Source organism: Harpia harpyja, chromosome 3, assembly GCF_026419915.1.
Source record: "Harpia harpyja isolate bHarHar1 chromosome 3, bHarHar1 primary haplotype, whole genome shotgun sequence".
NCBI lineage: Eukaryota > Metazoa > Chordata > Aves > Accipitriformes > Accipitridae > Harpia > Harpia harpyja.
This window is the reverse complement of record NC_068942.1, coordinates 80,272,051-80,294,211: the sequence shown is the minus strand read 5'-3', so window position 1 is coordinate 80,294,211 and position 22,161 is coordinate 80,272,051. Positions and strand designations below refer to the sequence as shown.

General features: G+C 49.9%; 2 protein-coding genes across 6 annotated transcripts in view; one reads left to right on the top strand and one right to left on the bottom strand.

The window, feature by feature from the left end:
• MAP4K5 (mitogen-activated protein kinase kinase kinase kinase 5) overlaps window positions 1–7,734 on the bottom strand; it is a 73,561-nt gene extending 65,827 nt beyond the window's left edge. The window contains exons 1-2 of one of the 3 annotated variants that reach the window (XM_052783666.1): window positions 7,473–7,734; window positions 6,898–7,097 (exon numbers count right to left, since the gene is read on the bottom strand). In XM_052783666.1, the coding sequence (XP_052639626.1) occupies window positions 6,898–7,005 (108 nt within the window). In that variant the 5' untranslated portion in view covers window positions 7,006–7,097; window positions 7,473–7,734. Of the gene's footprint in view, window positions 1–6,897; window positions 7,117–7,472 lie in introns of those variants that run through there. The other 2 variants (XM_052783668.1, XM_052783667.1) reach the window with 2 other exon arrangements.
• Window positions 7,735–16,548: 8,814 nt separating this feature from the next.
• ATL1 (atlastin GTPase 1) overlaps window positions 16,549–22,161 on the top strand; it is a 33,054-nt gene continuing 27,441 nt past the window's right edge. For 2 of the 3 annotated variants that reach the window (XM_052783662.1, XM_052783660.1), the window contains exon 1: window positions 20,632–20,692. In XM_052783662.1, coding sequence (XP_052639622.1) covers window positions 20,647–20,692 — 46 coding nt within the window. In that variant the 5' untranslated portion in view covers window positions 20,632–20,646. Of the gene's footprint in view, window positions 16,786–20,631; window positions 20,693–22,161 lie in introns of those variants that run through there. The other variant, XM_052783661.1, reaches the window with a different exon arrangement.

Here is a 22,161-nt window from a genome sequence, read left to right as displayed (position 1 = left end):
TCCAGTCTAGTAAAACACAGCTTGGAGAAAAACATGGTGGTACATAATATAGAGACCCCTTCATTACAATTAGATTGAGTTAACCTGTCAGAAAGATTACTCTACTTGGTGAGGCCAAATGGGAAGTTCAGATAAATGATCTCTGCAATACCTCTTCCATAGGTACACTCTGCAAGGAGATTTCGGGAAGGCCCGGTGGAATAAATTGTCTTTTGCTGTTTTTCAACTACTGTCAGCATCAGGTCTGCCTTATTTACCTACTCCCATTAAAAGCAAGGCAGCATCTGGTTTTTAGATTACAAATGCAAAATCTTGAACAAAATATCCTGCCCTTCTCATTGACTTTTTACTGGAATCCCAGAATGCACTCAGGACCACCAAAATTGCCATAAACCACAAATCAAAGGCTGCTGCATCCACCAAACCTTGCTGAGTGCTCTTATTGCTAGGAATCCTTCAGAAATTGGGAAAGAACTATTCTAACTTCTTGAAAAAATAGAAAATCCAAAATCCTAACAAAATGGTGAAGTGCAAGAAAGTCTTGGCAATCTAAAATGCAAGGCATCGAGGTTGCCTTGAGTTGAAGAACAACTGTTACGAATACGGACATCTACCCATTTTGCATTGCTCTCAAATGGAATCACCTTGGGTTGATGCTGCCTATTCTTTTCATTCACAGCTGTAACCAAGAAGCCAGGTGCCAAACATGAATAAAGGTAGCAAGCATATTTGTTTTTCCAGCTGCAGAGCGGATGGACAGTTGCTGGTGTCAGCAAAATACGCTGGCCAACTCCGTTACAGCCTTACTAACTAACAGGAAAAGCTATTCTCTCTGACACGGATGATCTACGTACTTCTACCATGCACCTCTGCTGATGGAACTGGGAATCACTCATACACCTCATGCTATAAATCTCGGACGCATTCAAAGTTATCCAAATGCATTGGCAATGAAAATGACCATTGCATCTTCTGGAGACAAAGATGAAGCAGATACCACTATGCATATGTTCTGATCTTTGATCTGTTCTTCCTTCTCAGAGATGTCCTCTGCTGTTGGGGGGGGGGGGGCAGTGTGTGTCTTTCAAAGGGGATGCAGGACCAGCGCTGTTCACTTCCTCTGAATGGATATTTCATGTGGCCAACGGAGCTCTGGGGTGGAAGGCAGAGAAGGCACAGCTCCTATAAAGCACCTCTCATGTTCGAGACTGGTCTCCAAAAATGCGTGCAACATGCAGGGAACAAAAGAACATGCTCTGGTTAACTCCTTCCTGTGCAAGTCCACAGGACGCCTCAACTGATTGTACCACGAATAAATGAGGAATAACAAAATCATCTACCCAGCAGAATGCCTCCTGAAGGATGAATACTAGACAGTAATACCGCAACTGAAGACTACATCAGAGACAAGGCTGGTACCAACAGGACATTAAACTCAACAGAACAGACTCTCAGTTCCTCCTTGGCTTAAGAGACGTTGGGTACAGCCTTGGTACTAGCTGATGGAAGCACACTGAGAAGTTGCTACCACTCTTTCTTTGGCTCCTCTGAGGACCTAACCCAGGAGGACAACTCTATTCACAAGAGCTGGAAAAGAAATCAGACCTTATTTTTAAGATTTTGGAGACTACCTGCTTTTGAAAGTAAGAGACAGGGAGAAACTGACATAGGGAGAAACACTCTATTTCCACCACATAACCTAACATTAACAGAAAACATGAGCAACAGGAGGCAACATTTAAAGCCAAACAGCTTTGAATGTTCCATGACAAAGACCAAATGTTTAATAAGAAAAAAACCTTACAAAGATTGCAAATGGAAAGCAGGAGCTTTCCCCTAACTCCTGAATATCCTAACAGAGGGTGTCAATAAGCCACTGAGCATCTTAGTTCTCAGCAATATATATATCCTACTAACTGCATCCTAAAAGAAAAGCGTGCAATTTCCCAGAAGAGAAACTCCACAGCAACAAGGAGAAACTCAACGGTGCTGGTTCAATGCCATTCTAAACACCCTTCATATGGAAAAAGTAGAGTACACAGAGTTCAGGCATGGCTACAGCAAACACTGCTAACCAGAAGGCTTTGATCTGGAGAGGAAGAGTGGAATCCCCCGATGTGACAAATGGTTTATGGTAATTTATACGTGTAAGCAACGTATATTCACCAGGGACAGAAGTGCTGAATCAGGGATGGCCAATCCAATTGGTCTGCAGCTGCCAAAACATATTTGTATAAAGTTGGGAGTATGTGATTAAAAACTAATCATAGCCATAACTGTACTCTGGTATTAAAATAAAGCCTTAATACTCCATTCTTAACATGTTGACTTTAAGTAGTAGAATGCTTTAACCAGTAAGTTTTCATGATCTGTGAAATTAGACTGACATTAGGAATTATTTTCAAAATATCAAACACAGGTTCTCAACAGCCTTTGACTGCACCAAGAATTATACTCCAGAGCTCTGAAAATAAGGCACTGACCACACAAGCAGGGCCAAAACCTGACTCACACTGGGCAGAGTCCCACTTTTATGGCAACCTTTGAGAGGGGGGAAAAGGAAGATTTTTTTTTTTAAAACCGTATTTGAGCAAGAGAGTCTCTGTGTGCCACAATCCAATTTCATTGCTCGCTATTTTCCTGCAGCCGTGATCAGTGGCAAACCAGTACAGGTTTCTTCTAAGTTAATGCTTTTATCTGGTGCAGGAGATGAAAAACAAAACAAAACAAAACAAACAAGAGAAGAGGAGAGACTAAGCAGGTGACTCAAGAAGGAATGAAATTCCCATGATATTCAATAAAAATGTATCTCTTGTTTACGGGTAGTTTCAGCTACTAATTTGGTACATTTCTTGTCCCCTGTGCTTACTTTTAAAGAAAGCTACTGTAGCACTGCTCACAATCCTGCTTGGAAAAACCAAAACAAGACAGCTTTAGAACTGCTGCACAAGATCATATTTGATCATCGCCACTCAGTGAGGACAGACATCCAGCTATTCATCCCGGAAAAGCAGCCTGCAGACGGTGCTGAGCTGAGCAAATACATGATCTTTCAGCTCAGCTGCCAAATAAGAGCATTCAAAAAGACAGTCTACATAAACCATCCTTTTGTTCCCCTTCTCCAAAATCGAAGATTAGTTAAAACTCTGTTTGGGCCACTTGCATTAAAATCCACAAAAAGCCAAGCCCTGTGTAGTTGGGGGAGCAGGAGAAAGAGGAGGTAGTAGTGAGTGGAAGTCTTTTGTCCCCCAGCAGACTCAACAGGCTGACGGTGAAGGCACTCACACATGTAGTAGAAGACTTTAAATTCCTTTTTACGTGCAAGGGGTGGTGACCCCACAGCCCTCACCTCGACACATGGTATTCTTTCCCCTAAATCTTTCCAGCAAAACTATTCCGAGTCCTTAATAAATAGCCAAATAAAAACTCCATGCAGGAAATCCCAGTAAGATACTGCTAAAGTAGATTATTGCCCTAATACAGTGCTTGTTTTCTAAGTCCCTTCAGGACACCAACATCTACAAGTACATATAATGAATGACTTGATATCCTGATGCAACCGAATCCCGCAAACTAACAAAAACGGGCCGGCCTTACACAATTCCAAGTACTTCCAGAAAATATCATGGACTGCAGAAACACATGCTTATAGAGCTGATGATGTGAACTTGTTATCAAAACTGGCCTTATACAAATTAGACTACAAGGCCCTACTGAAAAGCTGCAGGTTCACTGACAGGTCATGCTGGCATGAAAACCCATCCTGGGAAACATCTAACCACACTATGAGAGTTTACCTGGGATAGGATCTGATGGGCCACTTCCTAGTGCTGGAGATTAAATTCCATTTATAGTTTCTAGTGGCTTTTTTAATTTTCTGCTCTAAGACACTAGTCAACTGGATGTTTCTGCATTAACCACACACACACAATGTCTATTTCAGCACAACTGTGCAGATGCATGAACAAACTTACATCCTTTTTGAATACTGCTTTGAGACTTTCATGTGTATGACCAAGGAGGGCAAACAGAAATCTTGCCAGGAAAGCCAAATTAAAACCTCACTCTTGTAGACCTCACCTTTTCAGCGTTAAGGGATACGATGCTGAGGATGCTAACCATTTGACAGAGAGTGGGGACAAAAAAAAATACCGTCAGCGTATTAAGTTCCAGTCAGTACCCAATCTTCATTATTACACACCTCTTTCAGAAGTCAGCAATTAATTTAAGATAGCTTGATACAATGCTTTGAGAGATAAATTATTCCAATGGATTAGAATTGGCTTAACAGTAATATCCTCTATTAAGAAGAAAAAAAAGCTTTCCCAACACGGATGAGACAACTAACGCATTAGGATTGTAACGGAAAGCGTACTTCCAAGACTGGTAGACCCAAACTTGGGTCTACTTACACATGCTGTGAATAGATAAGGAAATTATTTATTTATGGATGGCTTCTCCCCCACCCTGAAATGCATTTTGGGGAAAAAAAAAATATTAAAACAACATCAAGAATCCAGTACTTATGAGCAACCCTACAATCAACCATTGTGTGCCATGTGACAGACAAGAGAAAAAAAAAAAACACAAACACTAAGAAAACACATTTCAGTTTTAAGCTTCCATAGTAGTAATGAAAAGCAAAGTGGGTAGGAGATTTTCAGAAAGGCCTTAAATATTCTTCTGTAACCTAACAGTGAACACAAATATTTGCTTAACCTCCACCTTCAACATCCAAAAAAGAGCTAATTACTCTCAAAGCTACCAAATGCCCCAAGAAGAATTTGAGGCATGAACCACCACCACCAAAAAGCATCTGAGGAAGAGGCAGATCTCCCACAATCAGAAAGGCTGTCTCATTTAGACATCCTAAAAACAACTGTGCTGGAGACGCTGGTGACTCATTAGTAGTGATGGAGCAGAGAAACCACTTGAAGAGGTGAGAGGAAAATTCCATTTTAATTTAAGAGCGCTCTCTAGCAAACCTTGCCCAAGCTCCGCAACATAACAACAATCAGATACTCACTAAGAAATGCATTTTATAAACACTACTGACAGCCCTCAGCAAGCACAAGATGTGCCATCTGTGCTAGGAAGAGACTTGTCATGGACTAAGAAAAATAAAAGTACCGTGTTTATATGTTAAGTCTTTCTAGAAAAAAGGTTTACCTTAGTTACTTTTAAAATTAACATCAATGACTTGAAAAACTAAGTTTGCTTTGCATATTTGTCATAACAGCCAGTGCCATCCGACTCGGTACTCCCTTGATACAGTTCCTCCCTGTTTGCAGGGCTTTATAAAAACAGAGCAAACCAATGACCTAGAAACAAATGTAGGCTCTCAAACTACTTTAAACTCATTAACTTTATACTTGTTTTAGACTCATAACAATGTCTGAAAAGACTGCCAAAGACTTTGATTTAAATTTGCCAAGTTGCACTAAGAGAAGGTTTGGGTTTACTCCTATCTGAAACCGTTTCAGGAATAGAGGGCACATTTTTCATAACCCAAAGAATGGAGGCTGGAAGGGGGGGGGGGGTGAGGGTTGTGGGGTTTTTTTTAAAGGGGATATGTTTACATGGCACAGAGCAGAGCCATGCATTCAAGCCAGCTCCGGAACCGGAAGCTGTATGACATGTCAGCACAGCTCTCCACTAATTACCAGGATAATGAGAAGCAGAATACTTCTTTTTCCACAAAGAGCAAAGGGATGACACAAAAGTACTTCTCTGCAACGCAACTAGTTATTTCTTGTCATGCTGCCCTGTACTATCCAGGCATACCCAACCAAACCAGCTCAAGGTGTGCTGGGTTCCAGATTTATGAAACCTGAAATGTCCTTTTAAAGGATTTAGTGCCAGATTCCCTAGCAAAGAACTTGACTGATCTGTGCACAGCGCTCTAGGAGAAAAATAAAAGAAAAAAGGAAGGTAAATATGCACCATGAAAACTTTTAAAAATAACTCCCTGAGGCCATAAGAAACCATTTCAAAGGGGTGGTGGGAACAAGATCCATCTATAAAACTTCAATTTGAACATTAGCGAAGAGCCCTCCCCCCCACATGAGCAATTACCGCTGCCTTTCATGTGGCAGAGTAACACACCTTTTCTTGTACGGTTGGTTGTGTCAGGTCAATTTTAAGCACACTCAACAGCATTACAAAGTAAAATAGCACAGCCACTCTTCCCATGCAGCTGAAAACGCAGATTGCCAAACACAGGCCGAAAACCTTAAGGCTTTCTTTATAAGTAACCCAACCCTTACAGCTGCTGAGCATCCCTGACGTTTGGGAAAGGGGCTCGTATCTCCCAGAGAAGCACGCAGAGAGGAACGCGCCGTGCCTTACACCTTCTGTTTCCCGTGGCTGTGGTTCTGGCGACGTGAGCACCAGTATGCACCGTTTCAAGAGCATCTACTGGATTTGCAGCGCTAACTCTACCGCGAGCTGTAACTCCGTTCCAGCTTCTGAAGAGCTTTAATCTGCTTCTGCCTTTTGCGTGCTATTATTAACCTCAGGGATAAACCTGCACCTTTTTAATCAGGTGCTTTAACTGCTGCGTTCTGGAAACAGGTACAACAAATAGAGACCCTCTACCTCCTTTAGCAGTAACGTGGAAAGCATCACTCGCAATGTTCAGCGATTCAAACCTCTCGGAAACCAGCGAGGGGACCGCTAAGGCGGACCCTTCTCCCACGCTGCAAGCAGAAGTCAATCCTTTTATTTCGAAGGGCTAGACGGGGAGAGAAACCCCACGCTTTGCCAGAGACGCCCCGGGTCCCCAGGTTTCTCAGGAGCCGCTCCGTCCCGGCCGCTCCCTCGACGCCCCGAGCCCGGGCCACGCCGTGAGGAGAACCCCCGGAGCGGAGCCCGGCGCGGCCCCTCCACGCCGCTCACCTTGTAGACATCGCCGTAGGTGCCGCTCCCCACCCGCTGGATCAGCTCGTAGTCCTGCTGCGGGTTCCGCCTCAGGATATCCCCGCTCGGCCGCGCCGCCGGCTCCATCTCCAGCCGCAGGGAAGGGGAGCACCGGCCGCCTTCCTCCTCGCCCCTCCGGCCGGGGATTGCTCCTTAACGCGGCAGCCGGCCCATGGCTCCTGCGGCGGAAAGCGCTTGCTGAGGGGCGGGAAGGGGGGGGGGGGGGGGCGCTCCCGGGGCGGGCTCTGGGCCGCGGCTGCCGAGACAAAGGCAGGCAGCCGGCGGTTGCTACGGCCGTTGGCGGCCCGGCGGCGGGGGCAGCGCCCTCCGCGGCTCCCCGGAGGGAGGGGGGGGGGGGCAACGGGGAAGCGCCCAGCCCGGCGGGGAGCAACCGCCCAGCCCGGCGGGGAGCAACCGCCCCGGCCGCTGTGGGGAGGGAGGGAGGTCCCGTCCCGCCGGCGCTGAGGAGGCGTCGCGGCCCGCCCGCCGCTTGGCCGGGGCAGCCGCCAGCCCGCCCGCAACCAGGCCCGCAGCAAGGCCGGGCCGGCTCCTACCTGCGCGCCCACAGCCCTTTGTCCCGCCGGAGAGGGGAGCGCCGCTGCCGCCGCCGCCTCCTCCTCCTCCTCCTCCTCCTCCCGCCGCGGCGGCCCCGCGCTCCTCCCCAGCCGCGGCCCCGCTGCCCGCCGCGGCCCCCACGCACGCACGCACCGCCCGGCCGAGCCGAGCTGAGGCGAGCCGGGTCGGGTCGGGACGGGACGAGCAGCGGGCCTCCGCGACGCCGCAGCGCCACGGCGCGGCCCTTCCCTTCTCCTTCCCTTCCCTTCCTCCTGCCTGCCCGCCCGCCCGCCTTCCTCCCCCGCCCCGCGCCGGCCGCCGGCCCGGGCCGCCCCTCGGCGTTAGTAAAACCTCTCTCATGATGGCTGCCGGCGGCGGGCCGGCCCGGGCCCGCAGGCCGCCCTGCGGCGGGGCGGGGTGTCTCTGTGCCCGGGAGAGGCAGAGCTGGGGGTGCAGGCGACCCCCCCCCGGGTGGGGGGTGAAGGCCCCACTGCCCGCCCTGGAGGTGCGGAGTGGGACCCTCTGGGGCTGCCGCCTCCGGAGCTCGTGGAATCACGGAATGGTTTGGGTTGGAAGGGACCTTAGAGGTCATCTCGTCCGACCCCCCTGCAACGAGCAGGGACATCTTCGACTAGACCAGATCACTCGGAGCCCCATCCAACCTGACCTTGAATGTTTCCAGGGATGGGGCATCGACCACCTCTCTGGGCAACATGTGCCAGTGTTTCACCACCCTCAGCGTAAAAAATTTCTTCCTTTTGTCGAGCCTAAATCTACCCTCTTTCAGTTTAAAACCGTTACCCCTTGTCCTGTCACAACAGGCCCTGCCAAAAAGTTTGTCCCCATCTTTCTTACAAACCCCTTTAGGTACTGGCAGGCTGCTATAAGGTCTCCCTGGAGCCTTCTCTTCTCCGGGCTGAACAACCCCAACTCTCTCAGCCTGTCCTCCCAGGAGAGGTGCTCCAGCCCTCGGATCATTTTTCTGGCCCTCCCCTGGACCCGCTCCAACAGGTCCATGTCTTCGCTGTGGAGACACAAGTGTGAGGGCAGGCATGGCTTTTGGCCTGTGCCTCTTTGGTTTGAGGCAGGAGGAAAGCCCCCAGCTTGCCTACCTCACATAGATATACTTATATCCATATGGATGCTCCTGCCAAACACCAGGTTGAGCTTCCCATCTTTGACACCAGAGCTGCTCCTTCGTGTACCTCCTGGTAGGGGTTATCACAGCTGCCGTGGCAAAACCCCCCTCCCGGCTGAGCGCCGGAGGCTGACCTGCTCCCAGAGGGGCTCTGAGGTGCGAGAGGAGGAGGAGGACGAAGAGGCTGTACCAGCTGGGGGGAACACGGACACGGACTGGGTAGGACTCCCCAGGTCAGTGAGTCTCATCCTTTGCAATCTGGATTGCAACCTTGCAGCCGCATCACGTAATCCTGTTCGTGGGCTAATCAAGCACCACGGTATTTAGCTTTGTGGGCAGCTAGTGCAATGATAGTCACACAAGAATTAGCTCGCACTTGTTGGGACATGTCTCCTTGGGCTCCTAAAGTCAAAAAAGCTTCTGTGAAACTGCAAGATGGAAAGTATTCTGTATCTGCCCCTCCCTCTTCGGAGAACAATTATTTTCAGCAAGGCAGCTGAAATTCTGAGCAAAACCCACCTATGATCTCTCAAATGAGTGCTAAACGATTGAAGAAACCCAAAGTTGGGTATATGGAGTAGAGGAATGCTGGAATTAGCAGTAGCATTCGCCACACGTAAAATCATTAAGGCCTAAAAGGAGGTGTGATTTTCTAGGCGCAAAAAATGCCACATACACAACGCAGGAAGTAAGTTTGCGAAAGCTGGGTAGAAAAAAATTAAATGGATGCCAGATGTACAAGTCTCTTTGGTGTTCAGGACTCTGGATTGGTTCTGCCTCTTTGGCAGTCAGACAGCCCACGCAGGTCCAATATAGTCTATCGACGAAGTAGCTGGGTACCGATTCTCAGTTTAAAATGGAGTCTGGGTTTTAAGCTTACTCCAGCACATTTAGAAATCCCGCATGCAAGTACCTGAAACAGCAGTGCTGATTGCATAAGCTTTTCCTTCAAAACACAGGCTCTGTAGCGTAGCTCATTAGGATCGGCGTGTTGCTTTAGGTTAAACTCAAAGACGACGTATGCAGACTCTCAGGAATTGCACAGTGGCATTTGATTTTATTGGGGTTTTATTTGTGGGCTCATTTGAAATGGTGTGTGTCAGAAGCATGCTCCAAAATGTAAACTGTCCTGCTTCCAGACAGACAGGGGAGCACGGGACTGCTAATTTAAAGAGATTCGCATTTAATTTCCCCTTGCACTCTGAAAGCCTTCTACATCCTGTATGTTCTCTCCAACATAAATACGTAAGTTTTCCTGAACACCCAGCAAATAAAGAAGAAACTATTTACCCTTTAGGGAGCTGTATTTCCTCAAGAGATTTTTAACAAAACAATTACCTCTCCCCCCAATAAATTAGCTTCCTGCACTCCCGATAGCGAGCTGCTTGCATCCTTTTTCTTTTCTCTTCCTTGGCTGGACGTTCGAACACCGCTTTTCACTCTGCTGATTTGCTGCTCTTGACAAGCCATCAGATGACAGCACAGGAAAGAGGCCATTTCATTTTCCAGTAGCAGATGGTGTATTAAGACTTGGCCTCCTAGAATGTCTTACAGATCCAAGGGCCGTCCGACGACTGCAATTTAATGCAAAGGCTCCTGTATTGACCACTATTTTGTCCTTGCTGGGTCGAGTTTCACTTCCCACCTGCAAGTGTAGTTTCCCGTCCCATATTGTCAGTGGTGAAGAGTGAGCTCTCAGAGCCTGCCTTGGGATCCAAGCTTTAGTCCACCTTCCCCAGCTGAGTCTCAGTCCCTGCTGGAAGCAGTACTGGAAAGTGTACATAAATAATAGCAGCACCGGGACTGTATTACTACTGCCATTTCACGATTAGAAAAATGGAGGTAAATGAGTTGTGCAAAGCGTACAGTGCAAGACATGGCCTGACACTGTACACTGCCAGGCGTGTACCCTTGAACACGCACCAATGCCCACTCTGTATTTTCCACCCTAGACCACGTTGCTTTTCTGGTCAAGTGTGTTAAGGAATGTGCTTTTATGCAGCATCTTTCGTCTGGATGGGTCCCAGCCTTAAAAGGAATGTTAAGTGGTTTTACATAAGGCATTACGGAGGATTAGAGAATGTGATCTGTTTGCATTGTAGTCTTAAGAGGAAGAATAGCCAAGGTTATTTTAATGAGACATCGAGATTCATCTGGAAACGGTGGATGCAAAACGGTAGAAATTTCTAACTGAACAATATAATAAAGGTGGTTTTAAAAGCAGCGGAATGTGCCGTGTGCGTGTGAATGCATGTTCATTGTCAAATGAACTCTGAGCTATGAAAACAGCAGCATGAAGAAAAAATACTTCAGCCCCAGTTTTTATCAGACTGCTAAAATGTCTTTCATTTCACATAGTCTTAACAACCTCACACGGAAGGTATTCAAAGTTATTCTGTGGGATTGCTTCATGTTTGTGGTGTGTTTGAATAATAAAATAGATCAGCTGCATGGCAATGCCGAGGCTGAAGGCTCCTGAACCAACTTGAGGGCCTGCAGCTTTTCCCACTCATTGCTTCCTGCAATACACTGTATTTTAAATCAAACTTCATTGTTGAGGAGACGGAGTACGCTCTCAAGAAATGCTGCAGCATCTTCCCTATGATTCGAGATGTAGCTTTTTTTACCTAAGTTTGTGGTTTGGGTTTTTCAGGCTGGTTTTCCTCCCCGACGAAACACACACTGTTGCTACACCCTGTCTCCCTGCGGCCACGAGCGAGGGGCCTGCAGAGGAGCTATTTCCAGGCTTTCTGTGGGCAGCTTCCCGCCACTGAGTCCAATTCTGCCTGCAACAGGCAGGGTGCTGAACCTACTAAAGCTTCTCGGCGTCGCCTCGGCAGCTCTCAGTGCTGTTAATGCTGCTTTACCTGCCTGCTGAGCTCTGCTAGTGGGACCCAGAATAAGAGGGATAGGGCAGGATTCGCAGGGTCCCTAACGGTCTCTCACTGCTGGAATGGCCCTTTGGGGCGGCTGGGATGGAAGTTGCTGTGGGCAGATGATGACAAGTACAAAAGATGGCTGGAAAAAACTAAAGAGCTTGGGTAAAGGTGCTCTGAAATGAGCATGCTATTTCTGTTGCAAGAGCAGAAAGAGGGAGAGGTCTTCGGAAGATGGATGCAAGGAACACAGCCGAGGGAGCAGCTTTGGGCAAAAGAAGAAAGAGGAGATGGCATGCAGGCCTGTTAGATGCTTCTTATGTCCAGCGTGGGAATTCACTTGCTCAAGAAAGCATCAGTCTCCCATAGACTGAGGATGTCTCCAGGGGTTGTTGCTGAGATGCTCTGGGAAGAGAGGAAAGGCACTTAAGGGTGAGCAAAGCCTTTTCGGGCTGTCAGGAGTCTTGTATCCCTTGCAGGAGCAGGAGAATTAAATAAGACATAGCTCAGACCCTCATGCCAGCTTTAACGGAGGCCCTTGCGCAAGGATTTGTTTTTCACGGAAGGAACAGGAGCGCTAGTGGCTATACATTATTTTTGTGTCACCCTGTTTACGTAGGTGTATCTCAGGAGACTTTGCAGCTGATTGTGCTGTTTGCATTCAAAGGAAGGAAACCAGCTGGATGCCCTTCCTTCCCATGTGCACGCGCGGGAGGGCAGAGGTGAAGCAGGCAGCTCTGCCGACAGTAACTGCTCAGCACGAGGATGCAGGAAAATGTGACCGTTCAATTAGAAGCAGCATTAACAAGGGGACTTCAGAGCAGTGCCTGGAAACCCGGCTGCTCCCCCCTGTTTCCAGGTGCACAAACCTGGCTAGAACATATTGCAAATATCTTGCTGAATCACGCAGGCAGGTAGATTCGGTTGTTTCTGCCAAGATGCAAGAGGAGCTGGAAGCCTTTCCCTGGACGAGGTGTATCTTCAGGGGGAAATCCTAGAAACAAACTTGGCACGCACAGATTTTGGCTTGGACTTACTAAAGCCACGTTGCAAAAAAAGAGACTGGCAAGGAAGGATGTTTTGAATATAGCGTCCATCTGCCTGTCAGTGCAGGAGAGAAAGAAGAAATTAAAAACAATATTGGAAGTAAGTGGGAAGTTGGGCTTAGAAGAGATCTTACTGACCTCTGAAGAGAAATAAGAGGAAGGAGGAGAAATCTCAGAAGGTTGTAGTTAGTCCTGCAATGCTGGTGTGTCTTAGCGTCTGTGACAGAAAGGAATAACCTGGGGCTGTGAGGCAGTAAGGCTCCAGATACAGCACCGACACACGCGCAGATGGGTCTGCAATATTATCCAAACCCACAGCTGAGAGTGGGGTATTTTACTCAAATCCAGCAAAACCTTGCAAGAGCCCTGAGGATGCCGTTTGGGGTGAGGAACCTACTGGAAGCTGGCCTGAGAGTCTAACTCAGATGAGAAAAGTTGCATTTGTTTATTGCTGGACTTCTGCAATATCTCGTCATTTTGGTGCTCAGCACTGACCAGACGCAGATGGTGCAAAGGCAGCCCCTGAGGTAAAAACCAGGCCTGTCTCTGAACACACGCTGGGGTTGGTTTGGTTGAAATTTTGGGCTGATGGCTCTTTATCTACACGGCTTTTTGTATTCTTAAGTAGTTCCTTCAGTTTTCAGACCATCTTCCAGAAGGAAGGACCTTCGCACAGACTGATTAAACAGGTCATTTAATTAACCGCTGAAATTCTGTCTCCTCTATGAGTGAAATATGATCGCTCTGTTACAGCCATAGTGTGCAATCATGTTTACAGAGAAGCAAAGGTAATTCCTTTGGCTGCAAACCCCATGTGAATGTAGGCGGTCATAACACTATTTGGAGTGAGAAATAGAAAAGCAGGAATAGAAGGATTTCCTAAGCAACAAAGATCTGCTTCACTTAAAAATATTTCAGTAAGAAAAAACCAGAAAGATGTTAGGAAGGCTTCAGCTTTCAAGAAGAGTGGGGAAAAAGCTGATTCTGTTTTATCACTTTTTGATATTTGCTAGGAATTGTGGCCTCTTAACCCAAGACTAAGGGTACAGAAATTAAAACAGTGATGACAAATCATCGCCACAGAGTGTACTGCTTGGGAGAAGTCCCCTTGCAACGCTCTTCAAACGCAGTTGAGATCTATATTCTTTTACTTTCCCATGCAATTAAGCAGAAGCAGTGAAAGAGTGAAGACTGAGGAGGCAGAAGTGATAATAATAACTACGGGGAAGAAGCGAACATATTCAAGAACCTTGTATAACCACCGTAAGAACAGATCTGTCACTTGGAGTTAAGACAGCGCCTTGTCTGTGTCATGGCAAAGAAGAGTCATGTGGATGGCACGGTTTCTCTCAAGAGCAAGCCCTGGCGAGTACTTGGTGGCACCTGAGAAAGAGCAGAGATTTTGTAGCGTCCCTTTCCCACCTCTTACATAAGTCTTGCACAACGCGGCTGGTTTCTGTTTGCGAAGGGCTGGGGATATGAAAAGCAACTGTAAATGCTGCCTGGGTAAGTGGGCCAGTCGAATCAAGGTGAATTATGAAACTACCCCTGCAAGCTGTGTGAGCGGTACACATGATGGATTTAAATCCAGGTTCTCTCCTAATTCTGGGGCCTTTTCAGCACCATATCTCTTGGCACACCAGCTGGGGGACCCCCAGCTATCGTCTCTCTCTGCAGGCTATTTTCTCTTTTTGCCTTTCCCCCATTTAGCACTGTTTTTCCTCAAGAATCCATCCATTGCGTGCCTGTTCAGTGTGTCTGCTGTGAAATTAGCTCTTTGTGATCTGGCAACTCGGCCAGCAAGAACGTAAAGATACTTCCTAGGAAGGGCTGTTTGCAACTGGAAAAATAAAGGCAGGATGAATCGGTGGAGCGAAGGGATGGACGGTGGGTGAAAATGAACAAATGCTGAGTCACCCCCTGGAAGCAGAATCTGCAAAACTCCCTGACTTGGGATCATAGGAAATAATGCAGGAAAAAGCCTTGGGAGTGCGTGCAGACAATCCCCCTAGCACAGCACAGGATCCAACCTCTCCGCTCCTCTTTCATTTAATACCACGTGCCATAATGGAAAGAGAAAGGGAAAAAATGCCTATAAATGGGGCAGTACAAGCTCGACCTAAGCAGCAATTCTCAAAGGAAATGAGAAAGACAGGACCTGAGCCCATCTCAGTTTAATTAGAGTTTCAAATTAACAGATCTCCTTTTCCATCCTCCTCTCTCTCCATTTCCCAGCTGCTTTTCTTTTAATCTCCTCTTTCAACCCATTTGAACCCCTCTGACGGTCTCCAGCGTAAGAAATCCCCCCTCACAACGCCACTCGCTTCTCTGCTGCTTCGAAGAAGCAACAGGCCCATGCGACTTCAGGGATTATTTATAAAAATCATAAAGGAGCTTCTGCAAAGGCCATGAGCGGCTGAGCTCCTCGTGGTCACAGTGCCCGGCAGCTGTGGGCAGGAGGATCCAGCTGCCTGCCACGTGAGCCGGCACTTCAGTGAGCTGAAATTATATGTTTCGCTCTGATGCTGTAAACACAGGGAGGAAGCCAACGGGAGGCAGTTGCCGAGTATTGGAGAACGCACTTACAAATTATGTATCAGCATATCAATGGGAGCGCAACAACACATGGCTTTGGCACGGATGAGCTGCCTGGAACAGAAGATTGGTTCACTTTTGAATTTTTTCCCGCTTTCAGAAGTGAAGAGCAGGTCCCACCGGTTTCTGTGCATCTAAGAGAGCTGGATGGCCATTGGCTTTCCCTGACTACCGCAGGCCAGCGTGCAGAAATGAGCAGCACTCTCCCAATATCTCCTCTTGCAGATACAGTCTGGGGCTCAAGTTCCCTTCTCATCCTTCCAGATTTTGGCCTGTACAATCCTCTGGTGACTGCCACATTCCCAGTTTGGAGATCATGCCTTGAGCTCTGTGCCATGCTTCTTCCAAAGAGCAGCACAAGGCTGCGGCTTCAGACAAGTTGACCGGCAGGCAGCTTGTTGGCATCAAAAGTATCGACAAGCATTAGCTTGGCACGCTGAGGATGAGCGCGCTCACCTGCGTGGCAGTCTGCGGTGTGCGGGTGGGAGTGGGCGAGCTCTCTGTGGCCGGCATTGCAAAGGGCTTCAACGCTTTTCCTGGGTTTGCACAATTAACACAGGACGGGGAGGCTGCAGCTGGCAAAAGAGCATGGGAAGGCAATATAAAAGAAATCAGAACGTGCTCCCTGCGTCCCCCCGGGTGGAATGTTTTGGCTGAGGGTACGAGGGGCACCTTGGGGCAGCAGGGCATGGGGCCAGCACCGCCGCTCCCCTGCCGAAGTTCTGCACCTGGGCGTTCTGGTGCACTCAGGCTAAGTCACGATCTGACGTGGCAGAATGGGGGGAGCAGGAGCTGGCTGACCCCCCCACCCCAGGGCGGGATCCCTCCAGTGATTTCTCAGCCCACGTGTCCCCGCATGCTTGCCGCACGCTCCGGGAAGGGCACATAGCGCGTTCAAGCTGTGTGTGTGCACGAGCCATGGTGCGTGTGGCTTTGCTTTGGCGGGGGTGTCCCCCGCCTGGGTGCTCTGTGTACGTGGGTGATCCCAGCCGGGTGGGTGTTTGTGCACGTGCCCACCCGGGAAGGTGCATGCCTGCGTGAGCCCCAAGCCCGTCCCATGCTGGGCAGGCTGAGTGGGGAGCCGTGTGCCCAGTGCCTCCCCACGGGTGGGTGCCCAGTGCCCCAGATGAGCCTGGTCCCCCAAGTGGGGATGCCTCCAGGGTGTGGGTGCCCATGAGTGTGCTTAGGGCTCCCCACGTGTGGATGCCCCCCTACGTGGGTACCCCCCCCCGGTAAGCCCAGCGCCCTGGTAGGAATGACCTGGGTGTGGGTGCATCCCGGCTGTGCTGCGTCCCCCACCCATGCCCTCCCCCCCCCTCCGTGGGTGGGTGCCCGTGGGGGGGGTACCCCCGGACCCGCCCGCGCCTGACCCACGGGTGTCCACGCCTGACGCCCCACGCGTGGGTGCCCCGACTGTAGACGCCCGCGGGCGGGTGCCCCAGGGACCGCCGTGCCGTGTCGTGCCACGCCGTAGCGGCGGGCGGGGATGCTGCCGCCGCCGCCGCCGCCGGCTCCCCCGCCCGCCCCGCGCCACCGCGGCAGCCGCGCCAGACGCAGCGCGGCTCGGAGCGCGGACGGAACCTCCCGCAGCCGCCGCGGCCCGGGCAGCCCCTGCGCCCCGCCATGGCCCGGAACCGCCGGGAGAGGAGCAGCTGGGGTAGGCGGTGGGCGGGGGGGGGGGGGGCGGCCGGCGGGGCGGTGTGTGTGTGGGGATGCGGGAGGGTTGCGAGCCCGGGCTGGGCGGGCGGGCGCGCCCGCCCCGCGGCCGCGAACAATGCCGGGCCTGCGGCGGCCCGCGGCCCGTTCCCCGATCCACGCCGGGGCGGGGGACGCGCACGGCCCCGCCTGGGCCTGGGCCACCGGGCGGGGCGGTGGGCCTGGCGAGGAGGGAGGACGCGCGGGGGGGCTCGGCCGCCCCGGGAAGGGGGCTGAGGGGCCTGTAGGGGCGGAGGGCCGCCCTCGCCCCACTCCCTCCGTGGGTCCACACGGGCATCTTTTACCCACTCCCCCCCCCTTTATCCCTTCTGGGGGTCTGGAGCCGGTGGCGGGGGTGTCCGGCTGCCCCTCCCTTGCTGCCTGCCTGCAGCATGGCCGGGTGTGTGTGTGGGGGGGAGCTGGGCTGGGGATGCCCGTTGTGGCGGGGCCCTCGCCGGGGTGCTGGGCGCCTCGCCCCGTGGCTTGCCACAGCCCTCGGCCCGGCGTACGAGGGGCTCTGCGCCCCACACAGGGCCGGCCACCCCCCCCACGGCAGCCACCTCCGTGGGGAGCCCTCCGGCCTGCCCTGCCCTCCCTCGTCCCCATCGCTGCTGTCCCCACAGCACCTGCCCTCGGTCCCAGGGTGGGCAGGGGATGTCCCCTCAAGCCGGGGGAGCAGGAGTCCCGCTCACCCCACCTTCTACCTTCAGACGGAGCCGCCGGCCTTCCCCGGCGGGTCGCTCCCGCAGAGGGTTTTTGGTTTTGTTTTTTTTTTTTTCTCACATTTCTGGAGGCTGTAGGGCTTTGTTGGTGTGTCAGACCCTCCAGAGAGGGGCCATTTTAAATCCATCCCTTTACCAACCCCGCCTGGTAGCAGCGTGGCCAGGCAGCCGAGCGGGGTCACGGGGAGGAAGGAGTTCGGCGGCGTCTTCCTCAAGGCTTCCCTTCTCCTCCGGAGCCGCCTGCCTGCGGCCAGCCTGGATCCGCCGGCAGCTGCAGCTTCCCCACGGGAGCCGAAGCTGGTCCCGCAGGTGGGCTGCGCCGAGCAAGCAAAGGGGCTCCTGGTGCCTTTCACCCTGCGTACAGCCAGGGCTGCGTCCAGCGCTCAGCAATGTATCACTTTACCAACTTCCACTGACGCGCTGTCTGTTTCGTAGAAAATCAGGTTTTATACAGCCATTTGCCGTTATTTGAGGCTGCTGAGGAGCGTAATTTGTCACTTCCCCTGAGTTGTATTCCATGTGAACTCGCTCATCGGTGCTCGCGGTATCCTGTCTCGTCAGGCAGAGCAGGTGAGCTGGGCTGTGATGTTTAGATACACAAATTACATTCTAATTTGTGTAGATGAGTGTACTATTTCCCATGGTAATGATTAACAGTTCAGGGACATGTTTGTGGAAGCGTTCAGATAACGGAGTGTGTGATTTGAGTAAACGGAGCGGGTGGTGGTCTTTTTGCAAGAGAGCAGGGAGAAAATGAGCAATGCTCATTTGATCAGCGCCATTTTTAACTGTGACTCTTGACGAAGGTCGTTAGACCTTACGGTAAACTGGAGGGAAAACTTCCCAGTGAACATGCTGACATTCTCAGCTTTGTCTCACAGAGCTGTCAGTCCCGTCTCTGTGTGTGTTGAGTATTGCACACACGTACACGTGCTGGTGCTTTCCCATCAGATCTTGATAGCATGAGAAGAAAATGCAAATGATGCCGAAATGGATATAAATGGAGGAAACATCATCTTGGAAAGTATAGCCTTGGTCCAGCAAGACAATTAGGCACATCCCTCAGTCTAAACATGCTGCTAAGCCGTACTCGAGTGAAATGTGATGTGTCACTGGTTTGATGAACTGTTCCTTAGATTCTCTAAGCTTTGCAAGAATCTGGAACCATCCATGGATCGAAGTGGATCTTTGTGGGATCAGCTGCCTTCTGCTGCAACCCATCCACAGGTCAAAATCATATCCTGTCTTCCACAGAGGTTTACCTATTCCTAGAATGATTTCCTGGCACTTTACCAGGCTGGTTGACATTGCAGCTAATAAATTAGAGAGCAAAATGCCTGTATTTTCTACTAGGGGAAAAAAAAGCCCCCTTTAATAGAAGTGTGCGTTTACACAATAGAAGCTCATTGCCCTGAAAGATGTGTTTACATCCAGTGACTGCAGCATTGTCTGGTGACATCAGTCCATGGGGTGACTCTTCCATTGCCACATTTTTCAGCCTAGCTGGTGAAGGAAGAGTCTCAAGGCTTTTAGTCAAACTAAGTCAGAAAGTCCTCGCTGTGTTCTAAAAATGGGCTTATGGGTCATTAAAAATATTATGCTATTTTGAAACGGATCAAACTTTGCCCTAGTTACTCTCTGGTTAGTCAGGCCTGAAAACAGGCAACCCTTCTCCCTCGTTTCATAAAAATAATTTGCTTTTTTGAAGATCACAGAGCAAATTAGGGTGAGTGAGTGTATGGCACCCAGAAGAAATTGCCTCCGGTCAGCTATCAAAGCTGGGTTACTGTCACATACGTACATCCCCGGGAGCTCGTGTAGGGGTGTGTAATGCATCAAGCGTAGGATTTAGCCCTGGGCACAAGGTCAGCATAAGGCTATGCATCATTTAAGGCTCTCTTACTGAACGTGCTAAGTGGTGCATAGACCTCCCAACTGCTGCTAGTTGCTGGATGAATGGCTGAGGGAGCTGCAGATGTGTAATTTTTTGTACAATTTTTTGGTAAGAGTAAGGGACCCCGCTTTTCCCAAAATAAGGATTGTTAGTCTAAATCCTGTGTTTGCCGTGGTGAAGTCCAGCCAGCTTGATGAAGGTTACACCGGCGTTTTCCTGAAATTCTTTGTGCTTGGCAGTTGCAGATGCTCAGCAGCCTGCTCCCCCTGATACAGTAAAGCCGTTAGAGACCTCTGCTCCCAGTCACTCATTTAAACAGCACAGACTGAAACAAACTGTGTGAAATCTCTCATGTTTCCCATCATGGCCCATGTTGTAATCGGAATGACCCACTCATCAAGAATTCAGTTTCAAAACCACAAAAGTGATTACAGAGGTTATATATACTTCTTGGTCAGGATTTTCAAACTGGACGTGAAATTCGTGAGAGCTCTTAAAGGGGCCTGATTGCCAGGAAGGGCCGAGCAACTGTTTTGGTGAGAAGGGACTCCTCTCCAGCACAGGACAGGCTGAGATCATCAATGCCGCACTTTCCGACTGCACAGCAATGGGTTAAGCTGGAAAGAAAAGGATGATTTTGGTAGTCCTTTGGTTTTATTAACTAACAGTGCTAACATCCTTTCTGTTTGTCATTTGTTTTCTGACCTTTTATATGGTAGATTTTCAGATTCCACTTACTGCCATTTCTTTGTGACTCTGAATGCTGGGAACCTCCTGAAAAGTGAAAGCTGAGATGTTTCAGACAGGCAGGCCTTTACACAAAAAGCCACTAGATATGAGAAGATTCACAACCAAATTACTAGCTTCTAAATGAGAAAAGAAAATGAAGTGTTGGGACTTGAAAGAAGAGACAAGACAACACGGCGAGCTAGAGGCCCAAATTGCTAAACGTGATGCTTGGTCTTTGTGCCTTCGGTTTTGAGGCAGCGGCATTGTACAAAGAATTTCAATAGCATGGTCTGATCCATTACAAGATAAGCAGGAGCAAGATCAGCCTGCCTTTCCCCTTTTGGGGGAAGAACCGAGATGCCCTGAGCCTTCCTCGCAGCGGTGACATGGTGCCCTCGTCACGCTTCATGTTGCGTCCGTGCAGCGAGAGGCTTCGGCGTTGGCTGCCTGCCTGATTAACGGAAGGGGGAAGCGGCGTATGGAGTTGGTTGTATCCTGCTGCATTTTCTCTCCTAAGCCCATGGGTGAGAAACAGCACACATACATAAATATTGTTTAGGGCTTAGGTGATGTTCGTAGGCAGCGGGCCTTATATTAACTCCTCTGCACCATTGACCGGAACCTTCTCCAGCCGGGGAGTGGGTCTGGTGCAGGTATCACCGCACTCCGGGAGGCACAAGATGTCCCAGGGATCACCTCCGAAAGTCACTTCAGTCTAGAGGGACCCCAGCTCCTTTGTTCCTGCCAGAGATGCTCACATTTGCTATCAGTTGAAGGAAGGTTAAGTGTTAAGGCGATAAACTAACTGAACACAAATTTCCCAAATGGGGTAGAGGCTCCAGAGAAGGCCCTGAACGCTGCCAAGACAGTACAATGTATTTAAAGCGCTCTGTATAGAGAAACATTTTCTCCAGAGTGTAATTGCCTTTCATGCCATATCCTAGGATTTCGTGGCACGTTTACCAAACTTTATTTTCAGGCAATTGTAACAACAAAAGGGTAAAAATAATCTCATGTCAGAAATGACTAAATCAAATACTGTTGGTGGAGGGAGGCTGGTTGCTGACAAACAGAGCGAATGAAGGACCATACAGAAAATGCATGCTGAGGGTGAAGTGAGAGTTTTGGAGACGTATTCTTGCAAGATCCATTTCAGTCATCTTGTCGCACCCGAGTCTGGCTAGGCTTGAATGTGAGTAAGTGAGCAGGCCCAGGATTTGTACCTGACAAATAGGTAATGGCCTTTTAGTAGCACTCTCTTACAACAGTCTTGACGAACACAGGTGGGAATAAGGTTGCCTTTGAGAGTTGCCTGCCTTGCCTTTGCGTGGACATAGCCATGTAACTGTCTAACGTGACCTGAAACTTCCTGAAAAACTTCTAGAAAAACCTCTGTCTGATCTGCTTTCTTCCCAAGGTAGTTGTGTGCCTGTGTCTCTAAAGCACGCTAATAATGAACTCAGCCTGGGAATTTCACAGCGGTAGGCATTGCTGCTGTTTCAGAGCCAGCTAAGGCACAGTAGCTTCATGTAAGTGGTAGTAGGTGTCATCGTTAAAAAGTTGCACGTTGGACTTTGGCGTTTGAGATGTGTCTGTTGTAACAGACAGGTTTGGTGGCCGCTAATCATCCAAGCTCTTGTTTCTGTCAGCAGTCTTTTATGCAGGAAGGTCCCAAACCACTCGTGTTATCAGCGTAATCATTCATCTCCTTGTTTCGTCTGCCAAAGGGAAAAGGGGCTGAGTTGGCCACGCTGTAGCTGAAGCGGCTATGCTGCCAACTGGATGACTCAGGGCTGGCGGGAAGAAGGTACATTCTACATCTTACCACAGCTCCAAAAAAAGCAAAGGATGAGTACCAAGCCTGGCAGCATTAGCCACCCTACTCAGCTCCCTGCTGCAAGCATCCTGGGGTGCAGAGAAGTGGGGTGCTCGCCAGGAGCACATGGGAGTGCAGGTTGCATTGGGCAGAGGTGTTAACACTGCTGTGCAGCTG